This window comes from Myxine glutinosa, chromosome 9 (assembly GCF_964187855.1).
Source record: "Myxine glutinosa chromosome 9, kmMyxGlut1.1, whole genome shotgun sequence".
Taxonomy (NCBI): domain Eukaryota; kingdom Metazoa; phylum Chordata; class Myxini; order Myxiniformes; family Myxinidae; genus Myxine; species Myxine glutinosa.
Window position 1 is genome coordinate 70,300,082 of NC_136269.1, and position 22,170 is coordinate 70,322,251.

Genomic DNA, 22,170 nt, shown 5'->3' on the forward strand with positions numbered 1-22,170 from the left:
ATTTGAAACCTCTGCGTCGGTCAAGTATAAGGGCGACCTTCTTACTCAATTGAGACCCTCTCTGGACAAATTAAACAATGGGAAATCAGAACAGTAGAAAAAATGGTGTGAGGGGTAGACACAAAGCTGAGGTGAAGAGATTAAAAGGTGCGAGTCAAAATAGTATATTGGAAGGGGAAATAAAGAGGAAGGGGTGAGTGAGGTAAAGAGGGCAGGAGAGTATGAGAGCTGCATTAGCCATGATCATGGAAACCTTTCATCACCAGAATGACCATTTATCTTAGGGTTTCACTTAAGGTTTTAATCCACAAAAGGCTCTGACCATGGCAAGAAGCCAGGCACTGAAAGCAGCAGTGAGGTAGAAAAGGAGGCAGTGATGAAAATTGAAAAGTGAGAAGGATATACAGCTTGGACAATAAAAAACTATATCAAGAGAAAAAACAGTAAACGTTGAACATCAAGGCAATTATGAGGAAAAGGTAAGAGACCAAAGGGACATATAGGCTGAAATAGTGCAAAATACACAAATGGAGATACATAACAACAGCATGTGGGATATTTTGAAACTGCAAATGAGGGGAATAAAAATAGTGAGAAGGTGAGGACAAATAAATCATGGAGGAAAGTGAGGAGATGATGTGTTGATGGAATAATAGGACATAAGATGATGATGAGGTGCAAGAAAAAAGGGAAGAGATGAATTTGGGTCTGGATGAGAAATGGAAAGAGGGAGAGATAGTTTGACGAATTTGAAATAAAGAGTATTGGGAAGCACACTGCCATGCTCACAAAGATTAAGCAACACATGAGAAAGTTTGAGATAGTTTTGATACCCACCAAGTACCCCAAGTCGATAGTTGATAGTTGCTACGACAACCTCACCAACACTGGCGAGGATACTCCCATCAAGTAGGCCTCCAGCTCCCTCGCCATATGCTCCTCCGTGTACGAACACCATGAGGGGACGTGTCATGCCGGGACGCCTGCCTGGCACAGTGTGCAGCTAGTACCCAGTACATACAGCACACAGCATCACATACAGCACAAGGCATCACGTATAGCACACGGCATCACGTATAGCCCACGACATCACGTATAGCACACGGCATCACGTATAGCACACGGCATCACGTATAGCACACGGCATCACGTATAGCACACGGCATCACGTATAGCACACGGCATCATGTATAGCACACGGCATCATATCACGTATAGCACACGGCATCATGTACAACACACAGAACCTTTACACATCCAGCACAAAGTATCCAGCAGCAACTAGCATGCAGTATCCAGCACCTAATATGCAATGAATATAACATCCAGAATGTACAGTCCACCCAAAACAGTGCATTCTGCACAAAACAACCAGAACATAAAGTACATTTCCTGAAAATTTTTTCCCAGGTAGTTCACATTACAAACTTTACCTGTTGTTAAGGAACGGATTTAGTATGTTCCATAAAAATAACAGTAATGAGACATGGACTATATGACAAATTGGGGAATGGTGGCCTTATACTTTTGTATGAATTACCTTTGGCTTTGGCAAAATGCGCTTCGACCACTTTCCCTTCTTTTAACTTATTTTTAGTAATTCTATTTTTAGAGGTGAAGCCGCTTCAATATTTGGCCATGTCTGTCCGTCCGTCAAAAATGAAGAATAATTTTTCTAACCCACATGTTTAATTTTTAAAGAGTTCCAAAGGGTAATTCTAATGGGTTCTAATGAGTAATTCAAAAGGGTAATTGTAAAGGGTTCTAAAGGGTTGTTCTAAAGAGTAATTCTAAATGGTCCTAAAGGGTCTCTAAAGGGGTTATAAAATATAAGGGGTTATAAAAGGTAATTCTGGGGGATTCCAAAGGGTAATTATAAGGTGTTCCAAAGGGTAATTCTAATGCGTTTCGTTCGTTTCTAAGCTTTGCCTATTTCATATTAAAAATGCCAAACTGAACCACTTCCTTCAGACACCGGTGCAGTTTTAAAATACAACAAATCACTACAACCTCAACATATGATCTTCACAATACATATTACTCGATCACTCCCAGGAAAACCCACGCCGTGTATGAGCAACATACTCATTCGAGGCCTGAACACAGAGATGTTATCATAAACCTGTGTAAAGCAATCTTTTTAATAATAGGTGCACGTGTAAACATGATAGTAATTAAATGTGTGTTGTTGACAACAAATCACAACAACCTCAATATACAATTTTCACAATACATATTACTCGATCAATCTCAGGGGGAAAAAGGCCAGGCAGTATATAAGCCAAGACCTGATCGAGGCCTGAAGCTCAATTATCTGGTTTTATCTGGGGTCAGATTTTTTTTAAATCTGAACATAGAGCCTGTGACCTTCCTCTGGATGAAAAAGGAGGCCATGTAAAGTCTGTTTAAAACGGTTCCTGTAAGGTCCAAATGCATAAACAAACAAACACACAAACTTTCTTTTATTATATATAAATACAGTATCTACAGACTTGGCATTTAATATGGAATATTTTTTTTGTGGGGTGAACTTACTTTTCAAGATGACTTAGAACCAAAATTTCATTGTAATTATGTTGAAATTATTCTAGATTTTGTTAATGTGACCTTTAAAAGAAACAAAAACCACATTTGACAGTTCGAAGCAAATAAATTGATCCTTGAAAGTGATGTAAATTGATATCGAACTCAATTCACGGACAGTACTGTGTTAAACTTCTGTACGTTTTCCAGAAGTATCTCTTTATTTTGCATATTAGCCAAAAAAAATTTCAACAAAAACAAAAGCTAAATTATGACTGGGATTACGGACAGTAAAATTACAGTTCAGTACTCCGTGTAACCCCCACGAGCATTCAGGAGAGCACGTACACGTCGAGGCATGCTGTTCACGAGATTTGCCAAGGTTTGGACAGGAATCGCTTGCCATGCACTGACAATAGTCTGCTGCAATTCACGCACAGAGGTAGGCTGCTGGTCCAAGTTGTCGATTTGATGCGTTAATTCTGCCCACAAGTTCTCTATCGGATTCATATCCGGGGACATGGCAGGCCACTCCATATGCTCTACACCACGGTCAGCAAGAAAGTGTTGGATCATGCGAGCACGATGAGGCCATGCATTGTCATCTTGGAAGACAAAGTTTCCTCGAAAGGCTGCACGAGCAAATGGAAGCAATGTTTCTTCCAGAATGACCCTGTACTTGAACTGGTTCAGGTTTCCATTCAGAACAACCAGGTCAGTTTTGCCCCCTGCATGAAAATCAGCCCAAACGGTCACCCCACCACCTCCAGCTTGGACTCTTGGCACTATACAATCTTCGTTGTGGGCTTCATGCACTTGTCTGCGCACTCGGACATGGCCATCTTGACGATAGACCAGAAATCTAGACTCGTCACTGAAGGTCACATGATTCCAGTGTCCTGGCTGCCATTGACGGTGCTCTCTGGCCCACTGCAATCGGCGCTGGCTGTGTTGTCTGGTCAGGCGTGGCTTTCTCAGGGGACGCCTGGCACGATAGCCTGCTTGAACCAGTTGTTGGTTGACTAGCCTTCTGGATACAGGCACATTTGTCAGTTGCTGCCACTCAGCCCTAAGCCGATTAGCTGACTTGGTATGCGTGGACGTCCTGGCCTCGGTATTGGAGTAGGGACACCCCTCTGAGCATTTCGTTTCAGGATCTTTGACACATGACCTTGAGTTATGCCATACTGCCGAGCAATAGCATGCTGTTTAATGCCAGAATTTCGTAAAGCCACCACTCCATGACAAACAGCATTGTCAAGTTGACGGACCATCTCCAGAGGAAGCGGCAATAACTTTTAATAATAATAATAATGCATTTATTTTATATAGCGCTTTTCAGGAAGCCCAAAGGCGCTTTGACAGAGTGCAAAACATAATGCATAGCAAAACATAAAAACAATTGCAAAAAAGAAGAATCAATAGGGAAATATTCAAAGCACAAAGGAGGGAGAAAGAGAGGAGATAGTCAGGGGTTAGATGCTGCGGGTTAAATGTTGAATGCAGTGTTGAACAGGTGGGTCTTGAGTGATGTTTTGAATGTGGTGAGTGAGGAGGAGTCTCTGATGGTGTGAGGTCGTGAGTTCCAGAGGGTGGGAGCAGCGATGGAGAAGGCCCTGTCCCCCCAGGATCAGAATTTGGTCCGGATGGGGGGGGGAAGGGGAGGGGGGGGGGGTCAGGAGGTTGGCACCAGCAGAGCGGAGGTTGCGGGTGGGAGTGTGTCTGGAGAGGAGGTCAGCCAGGTAGGATGGGGCCAGGTTATGGAGGGCTTTGTAGGTCAAGAGGAGGATTTTGTACTGGATTCTCTGGGAGATGGGGAGCCAGTGAAGCTTCTAAAGGACGGGGGTGATGTGGTCACGGGTCCGGGAATGGGTGAGTAGACGGGCAGCGGAGTTCTGAATGTATTGGAGTTTATTGGTGATTGTTGAGGGTGAACCATAAAGGAGGCTATTGCAGTAGTCCAGACGGGAAGTGATGAAGGCGTGGATGAGGGTTTCTGCAGCCACGGAGGAGAGGGATGGACGGAGACGGGCGATGTTTTTCAGGTGAAAGAAGGCTGTCTTTGTGATCTGTTTAGTGTATTTGTCGAAGGAGAGGGTTTGGTCAAAGATGATGCCAAGATTCCGGATGTAAGGGGAGGTGGATACTGGGAAACCGTCGATGTTGAGGGCAAAGTTATGGGTGTGGATTTTATGAGCGTTTTTGGGCCAATGATGATTATTTCAGATTTATCATAGTTAAGTTTGAGGAAGTTGATTTGAAGCCAGGATTTTATTTCAGTGATGCAGTTTGTCAGGATAGAGTGGGTGGCGGTGGAGATGGACTTGGTGGAGATGAAAAGCTGGATGTCATCGGCGAGCAGTGGAATTGGAGACCATGACGGCGGATTAAGTGACCGAGGGGGGACCGGTAAAGGATGAAGAGGAGGGGGCCAATAACTGAACCTTGGGGGACACCTTGGGGGAGGGGAGCAGTGGGGGATTTGCAGTTATTGATGGAGATGAACTGACGTCTGTCAGAGAGGTATGATTTAATCCAAGAGAGGAGAGTGCCGGTAATGTTAAAGGTGGTTTCAAGTCGGGTGAGGAGGATGGTGTGATCGATGGTGTCAAAGGCGGCGCTGAGGTCGAGGAGGATGAGAATGTTGAGGTTGCCAGCGTCAGAGGAGAGGAGAAGGTCGTTGGTAATTTTGAGGAGAGCAGTTTCAGTACTGTGGATGGAGCGGAATCCGGATTGGAATGTTTCATACAGGTTATTGGCAGAGAGGTGATGTTTGAGTTGAGTGGCTACAGCACGTTCCAAAACTTTTGACAGAAAGGGTAGGTTGGAGATGGGTCTGAAGTTATTTAGGGTGTCAGGGTTTAGTCCAGGTTTTTTCAGAATGGGGGTAACAGCAGCAATTTTGAGGGATGGTGGGACGATGCCTGTAGACAGGGAGGGGTTTATTGTTGCAATGATAAGTGGAGAGAGAGCAGGAAGGGAGGCCTTGACAAAGCTGGAGGGGATGGGGTCAAGAGTGCAGGTGGCAGTTTTCATTCCTATGAGGAGTTCAGAGAGGTCAGTAGGGGAGACTGGGGAGAATTGAGACAGGGGGTGGCAGGATAAGGGGGGGCAGGTGGTTTGAGGGGGAGTGGGTGCGGCGGTGGTCAAGCTGTTGTAGATGTTTTCAATTTTGCGTTGGAAGAATGAAAGGAAGGAGATGCAGTTGTCTACTGTGAATGACTGGGTGGTGGTGTTCAGGGGGCTGAGGAGTTTGTTTATTGTAGAGAAGAGTGCTTTTGGGTTTCCGGAGCCAGAGTGGATAATTTGAGAGTAGTAGGCGGAGCGGGCGCGGGAGAGGGCATCTTTATAGTGTTGTAGGTGGTCCTTGTAGGCCTGGGAGTGTACTGTGAGACCTGTTTTATTGCGGAGTCTTTCAAGTTGGCGAGCACGAGTTTTCATCAGGCGGAGTTCAGGGGTAAACCAGGGAGCAGAATGGGTGAAAGAAACTGTATTGGTTTTCATAGGCGCAAGCTGGTCAAGGCAGGAGGAGAGAGTGTGGTTGTAGTAGTCAGTGAGGTCAGAAGGGGTGTGGAGGTCAACGAAGGGAGAAGTGGACATTTTTTCAGAGAGGGTGGATGAGAATGAGGTAGGTGAAAGAGCGTTTAGCTTACGGAAGTTGATAGTGCGATAATGCCTTGGTGCTGGGGTGGGGATGTTGATGGTCATAGTGATGGCTAAGTGGTCAGAGAGAGTGAGGTCGGAGCCAGAGAGATGGTGCAAAATTAGTCCAGTAGAGCAGACAAGGTCCAAAATGTGACCACGGTTATGGGTAGGAAAGTTGACATGTTGAGTGAGGTTAAAGCAGGTGAGTAAATCAGTGAAGTCAGTGGTTATCGTGGAGTCAGTGGAGTCCATGTGGATATTGAAATCACCAAGGAGGAGGATTGAGGGGGAGAGGGAACATAGCTGGGTCAGAAAGTAGGAGAAGTCAGACAGGAATGATGGGTGTGGTTTGGGAGGGCGGTAGACAACAGCCATGACTGACTGTGTGTGACCAGAGAGTTTAAAAGCCAGGTGTTCAAATGATGGAGCAGATGCGATGGAGATGAGGCTGGTCCTGATGTCTTGTCAGTGAATAACGGCAATTCCACCACCTCGGCCCTCCGAGCGTGGTTTATTGATGTAAGAATATCCATTGGGTGTGGTGAGGTTGAGTGCGAAGTAGTCCAGAGGTTGTTGCCAGGTCTCAGTGACAGAGAAAGTCCAGTTTATTTTCCAGGATGTAGTCGTTCAGGATGAGGCATGTGTTGTTGAGGGACCGGGTATTGAACAGGGTGAGCTTGATGTTGTTTTGTACGGCGGGTATGAATTCAGGTGATTTGGCCAGGGTTCGCAGACAGGAGGTGCGATTGTGTGCATTGTTGTGACCAGGTGCGCTGGGACGATGAGTGGGAGTGCGCTGAGCCGACCAGAGGACGGGGATGGAGTGACCTGATTGTAAATAAACAAACTTATGACTGGAGCCACGGTGAATGTACCTGGGTCGACGCAGGAGTCCATTGGATTTGATTGCAGAGATGCATGATGGGGTGGAGCGGGTATTAAGCAGGAGAAGCCTTGCAGCGGAGTACCGCAGAGCCATGCCAGCAGGAGCGAAGAGACGAGCACAAGGCCAAGGTAGAGGAGTGAAACAATGGGCACAACCCACGGGAGCGGGCCCGAGGAAACAGCGAAGGAGCCGAGCAGGTGAAGCTAGGAGCAGAGCCGGGACCATGCAGAGGGCAGACAGGAGCGAAGAGACGAGCACGAGGCCAAGGTTGAGGAGGCAAAGCGGCAAATGCAGCGGCAAACGACCGCCGCCACTAATCAAGATCACGGCGGAAAACCGCCATCACCACCGCTGCAAACAATGGGCACAATCCACGGGAGCGGGCCCGAGGAAACAGCGAAGGAGCCGAGCAGGTGAAGCTAGGAGCAGCAGAGCAGAGCCGGGACCATGCAGAGGCCAAAACTCAATGGCCAAGACTCAATGGCCAAAAATCCACCACGACCACCAGAAAAGCAAGATACGGACAATGGTCCAGTCAGAGAAGCGGCGAGCAAGCGACGCCAGCGTCCTCTCAGGACCGGACCGGAAGCGGCATCCCTTTTTAGACTTTTGTAGATGTGCAGCAGTTGTTTTCCACTAATTCAGAACACAACAACCCTTATATATATCCGATTGTGAAGCCAATCGTCAAATGTACCTGTCCTTACATTTTGTCACGCCACCTGTGATATAATCCTGTTATTGACTTCTTGCTGCGAAAGACAATCAGTGACATGGTTCTTTCAACAAAGACATCACCGAAGGGTAAAAGAAACTCACCAGATTGATATACTGAGTTCAGAAAGTAAACCCAAGTCAAGAAAAAAAAAATTCCATATTAAATGCCAAGTCTGTAGTATATATATATATATATATACACATATAACATGTTTCATTGTACTGCTCCAACATTTAAATAAACGATTATAACTCTGACAAGTACACATACATTCAAAGTACACCACCCCATGCCAAATAATTAAATATGCTGCAGCGCGGCATTGCCGGGGCGCCTCCGGCGCCCGGCAATACCGCAGTGCAGCTCATTAAGGCTGCATTGGGAGGGAGAGGTGTACACTAATTGATTGATTAATTGTATAATTAAAATCAATAAAAGATTATCACAAAATATTTTCATAATCAATTGGCTAATCGCATAACTAAACCACTAGTGCTTCATCCGAAGATGTATCTTTTAGAAATTTAATTAAATAAGTCATTTATAAAAAATTAAATAATTAATTGATTACTCAATAAATAATTAATCGATTAATCAATAAATAATTAATAGATGAAATGATTAATCAATAAATCAAAAATATCCTTGATAGCCACATCACTTGGTCACTTATGTCCAAATATTAGCTTCCCAGCTCAAAAGGTGCCTGAGATATTGGCCAAATGAGAAAGAAAATAAATAAATGATTAATAATGAAAATAAATAAATAATAATCATAAAAAAATTAAATTGGTAATCAATTTGGTCAGAGAACACATAAACTACCACTATTTCATCAGAATCTGTAACTTAAAAAAAAAATTTTTTTGGGTCATTAATCGAATAATTAAATAATTAATCGATTAATTGATTAATTAATAAATCAAAAATATCCTTTGCAGCCAAATCACCTGGTCATTGGCATGTCCAAATATCAGCTTCCTAACTCAAAAGGTGCCTGAGTTAATAATGGTCAGAAGAGAAATGAAATTTAATTAATTAAATAAGTACTTAATTAAACGCTAATAATTAAATAACTCCTCAATTAATTGATTATTCAAAAAACAAAAAATACCGTATTTGACAAAGGACTTGCTCACGACTGTGCCGAAATTTCAGCTTCCTAGCTCAAAGGATGGCTGAGATATCGTCCGGACAACCAAGAAAGAAAACAAACAAGTACAAATACATTCAAAGTACACCGCCCCATGCCAAATAATTAAATATGCTGCAGCGCGGCATTGCCGGGGCGCCTCCGGCGCCCGGCAATACCGCAGTGCAGCTCATTGAGGCTGCATTGGGAGGGAGAGGTGTACACTAATTGATTGATTAATTGTATAATTAAAATCAATAAAAGATTATCACAAAATATTTTCATAATCAATTGGCTAATCGCATAACTAAACCACTAATGCTTCATCTGAAGATGTATTTTTAGAAATTTAATTAAATAAGTCATTTATAAAAAATTAAATAATTAATTGATTACTCAATAAATAATTAATCGATTAATCAATAAATACTTAATAGATGAAATGATTAATCAATAAATTAAAAATATCCTTGATAGCCACATCACTTGGTCACTCATGTCCAAATATTAGCTTCCCAGCTCAAAAGGTGCCTGAGATATTGGCCAAATGAGAAAGAAAATAAATAAATGATTAATAATGAAAATAAATAAATAATAATCATAAAAAAATTAAATTATTAATCAATTTGGTCAGAGAACACATAAACTACCACTATTTCATCAGAATCTGTAACTTAAAAAAAATTTTTTTTTTTGTCATTAATCGAATAATTAAATAATTAATCGATTAATTGATTAATTAATAAATCAAAAATATCCTTTGCAGCCAAATCACCTGGTCATTGGCATGTCCAAATATCAGCTTCCTAACTCAAAAGGTGCCTGAGTTAATAATGGTCAGAAGAGAAATGAAATTTAATTAATTAAATAAGTACTTAATTAAACGCTAATAATTAAATAACTCCTCAATTAATTGATTATTCAAAAAACAAAAAATACCGTATTTGACAAAGGACTTGCTCACTACTGTGCCGAAATTTCAGCTTCCTAGCTCAAAGGATGGCTGAGATATCGCCCGGACAACCAAGAAAGAAAACAAACAAACAACCAGAGTGAAAACTGAGTACTCTCTTTCAGCGTGCGTCACTGCCGAGCCCCCTTTGGTGCCCGGCAATGACGATTTGCAATGCCTGGAGATGGCATAGGAAAGGAGCGGTGTACAACAAACAAGAAACCAGAGTGAAAACTGAGTACTCTCTTTCAGCGTGCGTCACTGCCGAGCCCCCTTTGGTGCCCGGCAATGACGATTTGCAATGCCTGGAGATGGCATAGGAAAGGAGCGGTGTACAATAGGTCATATTTAGATTGGTTCACTTACAAGTCTAGAACTTCTTTGAGTTGGACCCAACAGTGCCAAAAAACTAGCCTTTAAACCATTGGGTCCCAATTTTTTTTGTCAAAGGCCCAAGATTTGAAATCATTCGCCTCACGGTACCGATCGGAGAAAACGCTTTCGAAGTGAAACACCCCCCCCCCCCCCCCAAAAAAAAAACAACAATTGGGATCTGTGAGAAGTTGGTAAGCTGCTTACGTTTGAAGTTTGAATATGGTGTATCGCTGTAAGATCAAAACACACACATATATATATATATATATATATATATATATATATAGATATATATATATATATATATATACATATATATATATATATATATATATCTATATCTATATCTATATATACACAAAGAATTAAGTTAAGCACCCCCCCCCGTTTTTTTACAACCTCGCACATTACAAGTTTGTTGTCGTCAAAACAGTGTAATATACCCATGATATTGCTATATTTTCTGGAGAAGTGATATTATGGTCACATAAAAACATAACAATCATGCCGTTTTCAATATTTTATTCTGAATAATTTAAGGTGAAATTTTTTGGGAATTTTAGGCATATTTTCACCTCAATTTAAGTATGGAGCTATAGGTCCATCACGGACAGTGTGGATGACGTTTATGTTTTCTAACGTACAGTCATTGTTCTGAGAAGACCTCTAGCGATCTTTGCGTCAATAACGTGTGTAGGACCCACGTGATCGGATCACTGACTCAACCAATCACTTTTTTTCACTTTGATCACTCAATTTCATCAATGGATAATTGCTAATGTCATACCAATCATTATTTGATCTCACATACCTTAGAATATATGCCAATGTATACATATACACAAAGAATATATATTAGGGGGTGCTTACCTTAATTCGTTGTGTAGGGGTGCTTAACTTAATTCTTTGTGTATATATAGATATGTCATCCACGACCCATCAACAGGCCCATGCGATGCAAGTTTGGGTCATGACCCTGGGTTTGGGAACCTCTTCTCGAGAAGGAGGAAAGCTAGACAGATGCCAGTGTGTAGTATGGCATGCTGAAATTAACAGATTATATGTACAGGTATAAGTGTAATGCTTATTTTGCTCGAGGTTTAGAGGGGTTAGAGGGTTAGAGGGGTTAGAGGGTTAGAGGGGTAAGCCTTATATTGGCCTGAATGATAATTCCTGACTCATCTTCCATAGTATACAGCAATGTGACATTCTGTAAAACAGGAAGTAACATGACTGCTAATGAGCAAGAGAATGTGAGTGAGGTTTCTTTTTCAGGAGTAATGTATTGTATTCTTCAACACACCATGTAAAAAAATTAATGGGGCACTCATTATATATGGCAATTGCAAGCACCATTCAAAGTCAACATGGCCGCCATTGAAAAAGATAAACAAGAAGAACGAAAACATGAGAAATGTACACAGGACGATGTTTGAAGGTTAAGCAAGACGATGCCTTGGCATTGATGTCATAACATTCTCAACTGAGTGTGAATTACAAGCATGCTTTCTCAGCAGGTTTGTTTCTGCTGAAGAACACAAGAAAAACAGTGAGGGCCTGGCCCAAACTTTTGAGTGCAGATATGGCATTATGGTGTTTCTTTTCTGCTGCTCGCACTTTGAATTACAGGTTTTGAGTAATAAAGGTAGTAAATAAAAGGGTATGGCAATAATTACAGGCGTGTACAAAACGTCTAACACTGACATATCATTAATAGCAATTTTGCATGTAATCTTTGAAATAGGTAATTACTTTACCAATGGCATTGTACTTTAGCTTGTCAATTCGTGAAAAGTACATGCACAGAACAAACATGTTTACAATACAAGCAGCATCTGCCTGATTGATGACACACCTCCGAAGACTCAGTGATGGTAGTACATAAGGTGCCCTCCAAAACACAAAAGAGATGCATCAAATGTCAGAATCACTTGTGTCAAGACTAAGGCAGCAAAGAATAAAGAATATAACATTTTTAGAGCACTGTGGTTGAGTATTATTTCAACTTGCCAAATGGCATTTGCAAAGTGCCAAAAAGCTGATTGACACCTTGGAATAAAGTGGTAAGAGATCAGATGGGCCCCTCCCCTAAACTCTATGAATTCATCCTCCTCCATCCTTCTGTTCAGCATACTGAACATTAATCATTTGAATTTGCCAACGATATCATTAGACAGACAGCCTTCGGGAAGTGACATTCAGGAAACAGAGGTGGTGGTTGTGGGTGCAGTGGGGTTGTGGGGGGGAAGATATTTCCACTTCACCTAAGCTTATTGTACAGTACATCCGTGGAGGTTAGAAGCACCAGTGGAGGCCACAGTGGAGGCCAGAAGCCACAAGGATCAAGGTTACCTATCTCTGCTTGTGCAACACTGAAACATAATGCTATGAATCCACATGCAAGTCTAGCGAAGAGCCCACTTAAAGCTCATGGCCTTGTTTTATTGACTGCAAGTGTATATAGCATGGCTCTGAGTTGTCCTTGAAAAGTAAAGAGGGAGTGGTTCTGGGTTGTGCTAACAAGCATATGCATATATCTGCAGGGCCAGCTGGACAGAAAAATGAGTCAGGGGAGGGGAAGGGGAAGGGGGAAGGAGGGGTTGTAGTTCACTGTTATCTTGATTTTCAGCAGCCTCGAAAACTTGAATACAAACCACAAAAAAATGCAACAGAAAAACGATTTTACAGCTCAAACTTATCGAACGATTCATATTGTGGAAGCTAAAAATATGAACCATAAAATTTTCATTTACTTGCCCCTGTTCAAAGATTTCTGCAGCCAATTATGGAGATCAGAGGCATGAAACAGCATGAGCTGGGTTTATCTGTAACCATTGTTTGACCCCAGTGGCCACGGCGTGTGTCAGGCCATCGGTAACCAGACACAGGGCTCTAGGTGTGAAACAAGGGAAAGATAGCTCAGGCAGGAAGAGGGCAATAGAGAATACGGAAAATGCAGAGAATCTCATAGAAACCGATTCCAAGCTGCCCCTTGCTGTTCTTAAGTTTAGCCAGTGAGACTACGATTTATGGTGTGGAACCAGAGAGGTAAGGGAGAAATGATGTTTGAAAACAGGGTGCAGGCAATCTCAGGAATAGAACAATAACTCAAACATAATTGCATTGGGCTTGTACCTGGTTTATCCCAGCAGGCCTTCATATAAAATGGGCACTTGAGTAATTAGGTCATCCAATTATTTTCCACCCCACTGATTATAGGCTTCATAGATTAAAAAATAAATGTTTGTATCCAAATTCGTCTCCATTGTCTCTGAAGTTGAAGCCCTTTCCACCACAGGGAGGCCTGGTCAGTAAAAGCTGGTATGCTAGCATTATAGAAATGTAATACAGATAGGCCAGGATTCCCAGCAAGTAGGCTAATGATGTACATGGCCTAAACACCAAGGAAGGAATCAACACGATACAGTAGTTAATGCGATAAAGGACAAAGCAGAGTACAGGAGACGAAGTAGCTCTTTCAACAGGATGGACAATGGGAGGATCAGGGGGCACAGCCTAACAGTAAAGAAGAGGAGGGCTATGATGATAGTGGTGTAAAAGAAAAATTTAGCATGGGTGGAGAGGGAGGGTTCAGGGTTTGGGGGATGACGCAACCTCTCTTTGTAAATGTGTATTATATAGCACCACCTGTTGGTAGCTATGGACATCATCCTAGGAGTGGGGGTATTTCCCGTCCATAAGGACGGGTTCTTTGCCAGTAATTTTTAAATTACATATGTATATTTATATCTGATGCATAATGCAATCTCCAACCTCTTAAAATCGAACAAGAATGTTTAAAAAATGTTGACCTACCTCAGGAATAAATAAAAAACTCCTTCATTTCCCTTCCATATAAATGACTAGCTGAGGTACCCGGCTTCGCCCGGGTTGAATAAGAATAAGACAAATATATGATGAAAAGAACATGTATATTTTAGAGCAATATCACAGTACATTTCCTACACGACGTTTTTTCAATTTTCAATTTCTCAAAACCTCTGGGTATACAACATTTCTGGTTTTCTTACTTGGTGCCAAGACATAAAGATTGCTTGGTTTTCCAACCCTCGAGCAGCCCACGTACAGCTGGCTATGGGCAAACACTTGTTCTGTGAAGTTCAGGCCTACAACCTTCATTGATTGCCCCTGCGCCCTGTTGATGGACATAGCAAAACATAGCCTGATGGGGGAACCGAATCCTCTTGAAGGAGAATGGAAGGTCAGGTGGAATAAGTGGTATCCTTGGAATGAATACTTTCTCTCCTCTGTATTGTCCTGAGAGGATGGTTGCCTCTAGGACATGCGGCATCATTTGCTGGATTGTCAATCGTGTTCCATTACACAGCTTTGGTGGATCAAGATTCTTTAGAAGCATGATTGGTGCTCCCACCTTGAGAATCAACCTGTGTGTTGGGAGTCCTTGAGGCTGACGACTGTTGAGAAACTCAGTTGGGAGGTTTACTGCCTGATCTTCATGTCACTTTGACAAGAGAATCATAATTTCTTTCATGACCGGGCAGCGAACGTCATTATGTGTGACATTACGTCACTCCTACGGACGTGAAAACATTTGTTTTCCTTAAAAATATATTTAAAATAAATAAAATAGTACATAAATTAACAATAAAAGAAGCTAAAAAACAATTTAAAATACAATAAAAGCACATTAAAAATATATAAATATGTACGTACAGTATACTGTACGTACGCGCAACTGCTGATTCTCATTCAAAACAGAGGCGACGTACAGTATTCCTTTACTGTGTCTGTGTTAGCCATGGGTCAGAAGAAGGACAATGCTAGTGTTTCCAAGCGTAATGTGGTTACGATGGACGATAAGGTAAATCTGATTAAAAGGTATGGAAAAGGTGGAAAAGTGTCGGTGATAGCGCATAGACCTTATCGCGAATCGGAACCGCAATGCGTCATGGGATCGGAAAGGGGCAATAGCGCCGCCACAAACTACACCATGGAATTGCAGCTGGCCTGGTTTTTTAAACCATTGATATTAAAATAAAAAGTAGCCTATAACCACCGGAATTTTATGCTGATTCCGAATCTGTGTCTAAAACCTTTCTCCGATGTGTAGTTCTTGAGTTATAAGCGGACATCCAGACAGACACACACAGACACTCCTCCTTTATTTATATAGATAATGAGGGGGTGGGCTATGCTGGATGACCAATCGCAAAGCAGAGTTTTCAGAATGTCATGCACAGCAGCCAATCTGATCTAAAGGTTAACCAACCAATGGTGAGCTATGATGGTAATGTTAATGGCATTATTGTGGTGATTTTTACTCCAATCAGCAATGATCATGTGTCGGTGTGTCCAGCCTATTCTCTCTGTGGGCCATTACTGCCCTTACGCAGTAATGGAGTGTAAGCCTGTGGTAAGGCTACCGTTTCTTCTGTCAGAGGTAAGTTTTTGACCTCGCTATGTGCCATACTTCTAACATCCGTCTCCTGGCACGATGTGGAGTTGCAGCCAGGATGCTAACCTCATCCAATACTGGAGTGTGGCCCTCTGTGAGGCCATGCTTTGCGATGGCCGACCTTTCAGGATGGTTACATTCAAATGCCTTATGATGCTCTTTGAGGCGTTCGTCCAAAATCCTTCTGCTCTCTTTTGGACCAACGCCTCAAAGACCAACACCTTTCAATAAACTGTTGTTCCTTAAATACATGTGTCGCCTGATTACCCACCATTCTCATGCGCACAAACCATTTCAGCCCGGTTTTGGGTAATCCTTGAGGGAGATAGAATTTGTTAAACAATCGCTTTGAGAGACCGGTGGGATTTAGATTCGGATTGGGAGAAACCATGCTAACCGCTCGAGCATGATTCCCTCGAGTATTAATTTGACCATTCAGAAAGAACGCATAGCTTCAAGAGGGTGGTGGTTGGTGGTTTGAACACTGGTCAATTCATAACAAAGACTCAAAAAATATTGCATGTGCTGCTCTCTTGCTTGACGCTCAAAGTATATAGCACGGAGAAACAACACCGGGAAGACAATGACAAACCACCCAGCATAACCCTTTCCAAGAATCTGCTTTGGCAGCACCACTGCTCTGTAAAGAGTCTGGTACATCAAAATTACAAACAATATATATACATACTATTTGAGCAGACTGATATTATGTCGCTTATAATGCTATACCTTTCTGTCTTGCAGGTTATGATGGTGGCGGTATGCCATTTCTAGCAATTAGTCAATAGGACCGTACATCACCTATGGTGTTCACAGTGGAACAAAAAATGAAAATTGTGACTTTGTGGTTTCAGACAAAATTCTACGTGCATGTGCGCCGACGATATTGTCAGCATTACAATGTTCACACGCGTAATGGACCTTCCAATGGGAGCATTCAGCAGTTTGTGGAGCACTTCCAAGCACATGGAAGTGTGAAAAATCAAAATAAAGGCAACAGTGGCTGCCCACCAAGTGTTAACAAGAACCAAGGGAACATTGATCCTGAGAGATTCTGCTATTGAAAATCCTAAGAAATCCCACCGCCGGCATCCCCGAGAACTGGTGATCTCGGCCTCATCTGTGGTGCATTCTCACTTCTGAACTCAAGCTCTACCCCTACATCACATCTGTAAGAAATAAACTAACTCTGAATGACATTGCAAGATGAGTAACAATGCGTGATTAGTTCAGTGACCGAATGGAGAGGAACCCAGCTTGGATCAACTCCTTATGGTTCCGTGATGAAACACTTCCATTTGAATGAAGCTATCAACAATCATAACAACATCTTCTGGGGCGATGAGCCTCCTGAGGAGGAGGTTGAGATGCCTCTCAATGGCCCAAAGTCAACTTGCTTCTCTGCAATGAATAACCAGATAGGCTACAGTCATGTGAAAAAGTAAGTACACCCCATGTAAAGTTTTGACTTTTTCAACATATTTCAACATACAGCTATTTGACCTTCATTTCAACAATATTGATAGATAAAGGTGATATAATATAACAAATATCATGAAACATTTACATTTTGTAGTCCATTGTATAATTTAAATAAACATAAATGCAAATTTCGCATGTGGAAAAAGTAAGTACACCCTTGGCTCTAATAAGTGTTATTGCCCCCTTTGGCAGAAACAACCTCAACGAGGCGTTTCTTATAACTGTCTACCAGTCTCTGACATCGACTGGGAGAAATTTTTGCCCATTCCTCCATGCAGAATTCTTTCAGCTGTGTGATGTTTGAGGGGTTTCTTGCACGCACAGCTCGTTTCAAATCCCCCCACAACATCTCGATGGGATTTAGATCCAGGCTTTGACTTGGCCATTCCAGAACCCTCCATTTCTTTCTTTTCAGCCATTCCTTGGTGGATTTACTGGTATGTTTAGGGTCATTGTCATGTTGCAAGGTCCACCTTCGGTTGAGCTTCAACTTTCCGACAGATGGCCTCACATTATCCACATGCGAAATTTGAATTTATGTTTATTTAAATTATACAATGGACTACAAAATGTAAATGTTTCATGATATAGTGTTCTCGTGCAGTGTTGGAACCGACTAAACACCAAGCTAAACCGTATCTAATGAAGACAGAGTCGTAGTAAGTTTTACCATTTATTGTCACTCTTCTCCATCAAGATGTTGTGGTAAAAACTGCAAATAAAACAATACAAAAAATACATTCAGTGTCATTCTTCCATTGTACATAGATGTAAATAGGAATATTGCACTGTAGGAACCAGCCTCCAAGGGCAATGGCAGTGCTGTGAGCCCGTACACAATTGTAAATAAACTGTTCCTAAAACATCTTATAAATCATAATTTTCAATGAAATAATCACCCACACATGAACCTTAACATGTCCAATGTCAAATAAACCAACTTACAGCATTGCTTTACGATGATTGACAATGGATGCAAATGGATTGCACTGGGAGCATGCAGCACATGTGGTCTCTTGCCTCAGAAGAATCAGGAAGAGCCAAACAGGAAGTGACCAAACAGGAAGTGACATGTTGCATCACATGAGTGAAACTAATACAAATCCTACAAAAGACTTTGTTAAGCATTTAAGTAAGCTATTCACTTCTCATTTTCCACTATAAATTATTTAAATTATTTACATATGACATTTAGAAAGTGAACAAAATGCCTTAAAGGCAACACATGTGATATTTGTTATATTATATTGAAGGAGCAGCGCTCCTGCTTGAGACGGACGAAGTGACGGACAAGACACAAACTCGTCCGAGAAGATGTTTATTGTATAATCATCTCGGGAACTCTGAAAGCCCGTTTATCGGGTTTGCATATATATATCCAAGCCAAAAAGCATACATCATAACCAAAGCCACGCCTCTCAGGCGAGGCACGCTTTGGTGGTCATGTGACCGACAGGTGCAAAGGATTATAACCTCGGCGCCGCGGTTTGGCCGCCGGTTATGTCACCGGCTTGGGCCAGGAGATTCTGTTGCTGGTCTCGAGCTTTGGGGGACCCATGGGTCGCTACACACGCCCCCCCAGAATCGACTTGGTCCAGGAAGGTCAACCTGAGGGGGGTCCGGATGACCCGACCGAAACGACCCCTGGCTGGTCACGGGTGGGGGGGGGGGGGGGGGGGTGGCGGGTGGCCGGACGGGGGGTGCAGTGGACGGGGGGCGGCCGCGCCGCGGTGGGAGAGCCAGCCGTGGCGGCTGGCCGACGTCCATGTGGGCCGGCTTGAGTCGGTCCACCGAAATCCGGTCCGCTCGGCCGCCGATGCTGATGACGAAGGACTTGTTGTCCCGTCGTAGGACCCGGAAGGGTCCGTTGTATGGTGGCCGGAGCGGCCCCTGGTGCGTGTCGTGGCGCACAAAGACGTACTCCGCCGTGCGGAGTGCTGGGGGGACGTAGGATTGGGAGTCGCCGTGGCGGGACGTGGGCACCGGGGCGAAACGTTGGGCGGCCTCCTGGAAGTCCATGCGCTGGCGCGCGGCGGACCAGGGGCTGGTGGCGTCGGGCACGAACTCGCCCGGGACGCGGAGGGCCTGGCCGTACACCAGCTCGGCGGTGGACGCCTGGAGGTCCTCCTTTGGAGCCGTGCGGAGGCCCAAAAGGACCCACGGGAGCCGGTCGGCCCAGCCGTCGTCCTGGAGGCCGGCCATGAGTGCGGCCTTCATGGAGCGGTGGAACCGCTCGCACAACCCGTTGGCCTGGGGGTGGTAGGCTGTGGTGCGGTGCAGGGTAACGCCCAACGTGCGGGCGACCGCGCCCCACAGTTCGGACGTGAACTGTGGGCCGCGGTCCGACGAGATGTCCACCGGTGCGCCGAAACGCGCGACCCAGGTGGCGATGAACGCCTGGGCCACGTCGGCGGTGGTGGTGGAGGCGAGGGGCACGGACTCCGGCCACCTGGTGGTCCTGTCCACCATGGTAAGCAAGTGGGTGAACCCCTGCGATGGGGGCAGGGGACCCACCAGGTCCACGTGGACGTGGTCGAAACGTCGCTCGGGCACGGTGAAAGGAGCCAGCGGAGCCTGGGTGTGACAGTGGACCTTGGCCCGCTGGCAGGGTGTGCAGGTGTTGGCCCAGTCGCGGACGTCCCGTCGCAACCCGTGCCAGACGAAACGTGCCGACACCAGCCTCTGGGATGCCTTCCGGCCCGGGTGTGAGAGGCCGTGGAGCAAAGCAAAAATGCGACGCCGCCAGGTGACCGGCACAACGGGGCGAGGTCGGCCTTGGGAGACGTCACAAAGCAGGACCGTGTCCGCAAAGGGGACGTCAGCCAAGCGGAGGCCCGTGTCCGCCACCCGGAGCGCCTGCACCGTGCCGTCGGTGGCCTGGTCCGTCGCCTTCAGGGCGAAATCGACGCCGAGGTGGACGGTGTTGGCGCCGGCTCGAGAAAGGCAGTTGGCCATGGCGTTGTCCTTTCCGGTGACGTGCCGGATGTCCGTGGTGTATTCCGACACGGCGGAGAGGTGGCGCTGCTGGCGGGCCGACCACGGCTCCATGATGTTGGCCATGGCGAAAATCAATGGCTTGTAGTCGACAAAGGCCGTGAACGGGTGGCCCTCCAGGAGGTGGCGAAAATGGCGGACGGCCAGGTACAGCCCGAGGAGCTCGCGGTCGAAAGTGCTGTACTTCAACTCGTTGGGCAGGAGTTGCCGGCTGAAGAACGCGAGCGGCTGCCAGGCCCCGTTTACCCATTGCTCATGGACCGCGCCCACGGCGTAGTCGGAGGCGTCCGTGGTGAGGGCGATGGGAGCATGGGGTACCGGGTGGGCCAGCAGCGTGGCGTTGGCGAGGGCCCGCTTCACGCCGGTGAAAGCAGCGTCCATGTCCGTGGACCAGACGACGTCACGCTTCACCGGCTGGCCGCGGAGGGCGGTGTACAAGGGCTGCATGAGTTGCGCAGCTCGGGGCACGAAGCGGTGGTAAAAGTTCACCATCCCGAGGAACTCCTGCAGCGCCTTGACGGAGCGGGGGCGCGGGAAAGCGGCGATGGCCTCGACTTTGGCCGGTAGCGGTATGGCGCCGTTCCGGGTGATGTGGTGGCCCAAAAGGTTGATCGTTGCCGCACCAAAGTGACATTTGGCCGGGTTGACGATCAAGCCGTGCTCGCTGAGGCGGCCGAACAGCGTCCGGAGGTGGAGGAGGTGCTAGGCTCTGGACGTGCTGGCGACAAGGATGTCATCCAGGTAGGTAAAGAGGAACGGCAAGTCGCGCAGCACGCCATCCATCAGGCGCTGGAACGCCTGTGCCGTGTTTTTGAGGCTGAAGGGCATCTGGAGGAATTCGAAGAGGCCGAAAGGTGTAATAACGGCCGTGTTCGGGATGTCGGCCGGGCGGACGGGCACCTGGTGGTACCCCCGAATCAGGTCCACTTTTGAAAAAATGGTCCGCCCCGCCAACCGGGCGGAAAAATCCTGGATGTGCGGGACGGGGTACCTGTCGGGGGTAGTGGCGTCGTTGAGGCGGTGGTAGTTGCCGCATGGCCGCCATCCGCCCCCCGGCTTCGGGACGATGTGCAGCGGCGAGGCCCAGGCGCTGTCGGAGCGCCGCACGATGCCGAGGCACTCCAGCGCGGCGAACTCGGCCTTGGCGACGGCGAGTTTGGCTGGGTCGAGACGGCGAGCTCGGGCGTACACCGGCGGGCCCGTAGTGGGAATGTGATGCTCGATGCCGTGACGCACCGCGATGGCTGAAAACCTCGGTCGCGTGAGGGCCGGGAACGCCGCGAGGAGACGCGCGAAGTCGTCTGCTAACGGGAGGACGCAGGAAAGCTCGGTGGGCGCGGAACGGCTCAAGGCGCACGCCAGCGAGCTGAAAGTTTCGGCGTTGACGAGACGCCGACGTTTAACGTCGACCAGCAGCCCATGGGCACAAAGGAAATCGGCCCCGAGCAAAGCCATGGGGACGTCCGCCGTCACGAACTCCCAGCGAAAGAGCTGGCTGCTGAAGCGGAGGGCGACGGTGCATGGGCCGAAGGTGCGGATGGCGGAGCCGTTGACCGCGATTAAGGAGGGGCCACAAATGGCGGCCCGCCTGTCCTCCGCCGAAGCGGGAATGACGCTCAGCTGAGCGCCGGTGTCGCAGAGAAAACGCCGTCCCGACGCTTGGTCCGCGATGAATAGCAGGTTTCCGGAATGGCCGGCGCTCATGGCTGGTAGTGAGCGCCAGCCCGACCGTTTCCCGACTTGCCGAACGTGCACGGGGGTCGACATGATCGGGCCTGCCGCCTGAACCTGGTGTGGAAATAACACCAGGCCGGGTCTGGCGGGGGCTCCGGTCGACGCATCGGGACCGGGCGACGCGGCATCGCCGCTGCCAGTCGCGCCGGCCCGGCGGCCTCTGGGAAGGAAGCTGCGTCGTGGGCGTTGGGCGGGAAACTGCGCTGCGGGCGCCGACTGGGCGGCGGGCGGGCTCCCGGCAGCCACCCCGACGAGCTGGCTCGCCGCTCCGACGAGCTGGCTTGCCGAATCG

General features: G+C 46.1%; 1 protein-coding gene across 1 annotated transcript in view; it reads right to left on the reverse strand.

Moving 5' to 3' along the window:
- Positions 1-1,064, reverse strand: part of LOC137435750 (neuroligin-1-like) — a 37,861-nt gene extending 36,797 nt beyond the window's left edge. Inside the window, exon 1 of the mRNA XM_068129693.2 lies at positions 838-1,064. Coding sequence (XP_067985794.2) covers positions 838-973 — 136 coding nt within the window. The 5' untranslated portion in view covers positions 974-1,064. The remainder of the gene's footprint in view (positions 1-837) is intronic.
- Positions 1,065-22,170: the final 21,106 nt, after the last annotated feature.